This window comes from Octopus bimaculoides, chromosome 4, assembly GCF_046866305.1.
Source record: "Octopus bimaculoides isolate indiv1 chromosome 4, ASM4686630v1, whole genome shotgun sequence".
NCBI classification, from domain to species: Eukaryota; Metazoa; Mollusca; class Cephalopoda; order Octopoda; family Octopodidae; genus Octopus; species Octopus bimaculoides.
In genome coordinates this window covers 116,198,345-116,200,966 of record NC_142931.1, presented here as the reverse complement: position 1 = coordinate 116,200,966, position 2,622 = coordinate 116,198,345, and the positions used below count along the sequence as shown (strand labels likewise).

Sequence of the window (2,622 nt, the reverse complement as noted above, 5' to 3'; positions counted from 1 at the left end):
TTCACATACAGAACTTTCCCTTAGTGTACTAAAGATCTGGTATAATTGCTCACGTGTTATTGACTCTCTTTCTATCTGCTGTAAACACTCATACACACATGTATCACTCACATACACACTTTTCTTTGTATGACGGCCTGTCTTTGATTATGTTCTTATATGTCGCATTCACACTCTCACACAGACATACATCTTTAACGCTACAATAAATATCTCTGTTATTCATCTAATACGGTTGTGGTCTTTCATTACTGGTCATCTATGTTATCGTCGCATAACATATCATGTATATCATCTTTGATATATATTTGTATGTTCGACCGTGTGACACGTTTAAATAAAAGGAGTCCTCTGTTTCTTCCATTCGTCACCATTTCTCCTTTTTGAGTTCGCACGGTCGTCCCTTACAAAAACATTAGAAGTTTCTATAGTTTATTGCGGCAAGCTATTGAACCACAATTTTCATCATCATATGTTCCCTTGAAATCGAAAGATGGAAATGAAGTTATTAAAAATCCTCCTGGAATAATGAATAGATTGAGAGAATACTTTGCAGATCTTTTCCACAATCTGTCTGTAGTGAACATGGGTATCATAAACAGCATTCCGCAAAGAGAGATAGTGCAACACATGAATGATACACCTTCCATTGAAGAAGTAAATCTGGCATTATGTAACCTTAGATCAGGTAAAGCTCCTGGCTTGGATAGTATTCCAGTTGAAATTCCGAAAGCAGGTGGGGATCATATTTCATCTGAAATTCATAACCTGATAACTCGAATTTGGAATGAATCTGCTGTGTCACAGGAATGGATAAATGGCATTCTAATCTCTATATACAAGGGTAAGGGCCCAAAAGCAGTGTGTGGTAATTCTAGAGGGATAACTCTCTTGGAAAATACCGGGAAGATACTTTCAAGGATCATATTAGATTGTCTTGTTGAGAATGTGTGTCCACATGTGATTCCTGAAGAATAGTGTGGTTTCAGACCTGAACGTGGAAAATTGGACATGATATGCCACTATACCTATATAGATTTAACTAAGGCATTTGACATGGTAAACAGGGAAATACTGTGCATTGTTTTGTATAAACTTGGTTGCCCAACACATTTTGTGAGCATCTTTAAGGAACTACACAGAGACATGAAAGCTCAGGTAGTCTTTAATGGTAAGCTATCTCATAAATATTTGATGGACAACGGTGTCAAGCAGGGAGGTATTCCTGCCCTTACACTTTTCTCTATATATTTTGCTGCATTGCTTTGGTATGCTTTCAAGGATTACAACAGAGGAATCGGAATCAGATTTCGGACATCTGGTCGTATTTTTAATTTGACCCAGTTTAACTGCAAAGCAAAGACTTTCAAAATACTTGTTAGAGAATTACTTTATGCTGATGATGCTGATTTGTTGTCACATTCAGAGTAGGATGTGCGATATTTAATGGACAGATTTTCTACTGCATGTGTACATTTCGGACTCACAATTAGTCTAGGGAAAATCAAAATAATGTTTACTCCCGTGCCAGGACAAATATATTCTGAACCAAACATTTCGGTGAATGGAACAAGATCAGAAGTCATTGACACCTTTGTTTACCTAGGAAGCACACTGTCAAGAGATGGTAGTTTTGATGCAGAGATATACTATCGAATAGGGAAGGGAAGTGTTGCATTTGGAAAGCTCGAAAAGCGAGTATGGACGGATAGAGGTATTTCCCTGCAGACAAAAATCAATGTCTATAAAGTGTGTGTATTGTCTGCACTTCTTTATTCAAGTGAGACATGGGCCACTTACATATAAAAATGCTGGAGAGATTTCATCGAAAGTGCCTCAGACGTATCTTAGGAGTCGAGTGGCAATGTTTCATACCAGATACAAAGGTTTTGCGCATGGCACGTTGCATCTCAATTGAACAACATGTTATATTGGCTCAAATGAGATGGACTGGACGTGTTATTAGAATGAAAGACGAGCGTTTTTATGGTGAGCTCAAAATCTGGTAAGCGACCACAACATAAGCCGAGGAAAAGGTATAAAAACTGTGGGAAGGAAAACTTGAAGAAACTAGATATGAACAAAAGTGATTGGGAAAATGATGTTCTAGACCGGAACAAGTGGAGAGGTGCTGTTAGGACTGGTTACGATGCCTGAGAGAAAAAGATGATTCAGCACTCTGAACTTATAAGGATCTGTCGCAAAGGAACAATTGGAACTGTAATCAACAGTGAACATTGGGTATGTATTATATGTAACCGTGTTCTGAACTCACATGAAAATCGTAATGCCCAGATAGGTAATGATCTTGGACACCAACTGCCTCTTACGACTTGCGTCATGTCAAAAAACTTGTAAGACAACATCTGGATTTAAAAGACATATGTTAGTTCACGAAAACATTCCTTCAGCATCGGATTCCAAAGGGCAAAGATATAGAAGAAACTTGAATAATGTCTGTCACTTGTGTTTTAAACCCTGTCAGTCGGCAGCTGATCTTAAAAGTCATCTAAGGGCTTATCAACGGAGTGATTGTGTTGTGTGATGGGGTGTAGTGTGTGTGTTGGTGGGACGGCTGTCATCTGTCAAGATGAAGCAATCATCATATATATGTGCGTGTGT

The 2,622-nt window shown here is 38.3% G+C and overlaps 1 protein-coding gene across 1 annotated transcript; it reads left to right on the top strand.

Annotated features, from left to right (window-relative positions):
• Nucleotides 1–585: 585 nt before the first annotated feature.
• Nucleotides 586–978, top strand: LOC149136211 (uncharacterized). Its single transcript, XM_089350115.1, has one exon. The coding sequence runs from the start codon at nt 586–588 to the stop codon at nt 976–978; it is 393 nt and encodes a 130-aa protein (XP_089206241.1).
• Nucleotides 979–2,622: the final 1,644 nt, after the last annotated feature.

Bases quoted from the DNA above. Each gene is read 5' to 3' on its own strand.
- LOC149136211 (XM_089350115.1), top strand. From the start codon at position 586: ATGGGTATCATAAACAGCATTCCGCAAAGAGAGATAGTGCAACACATG.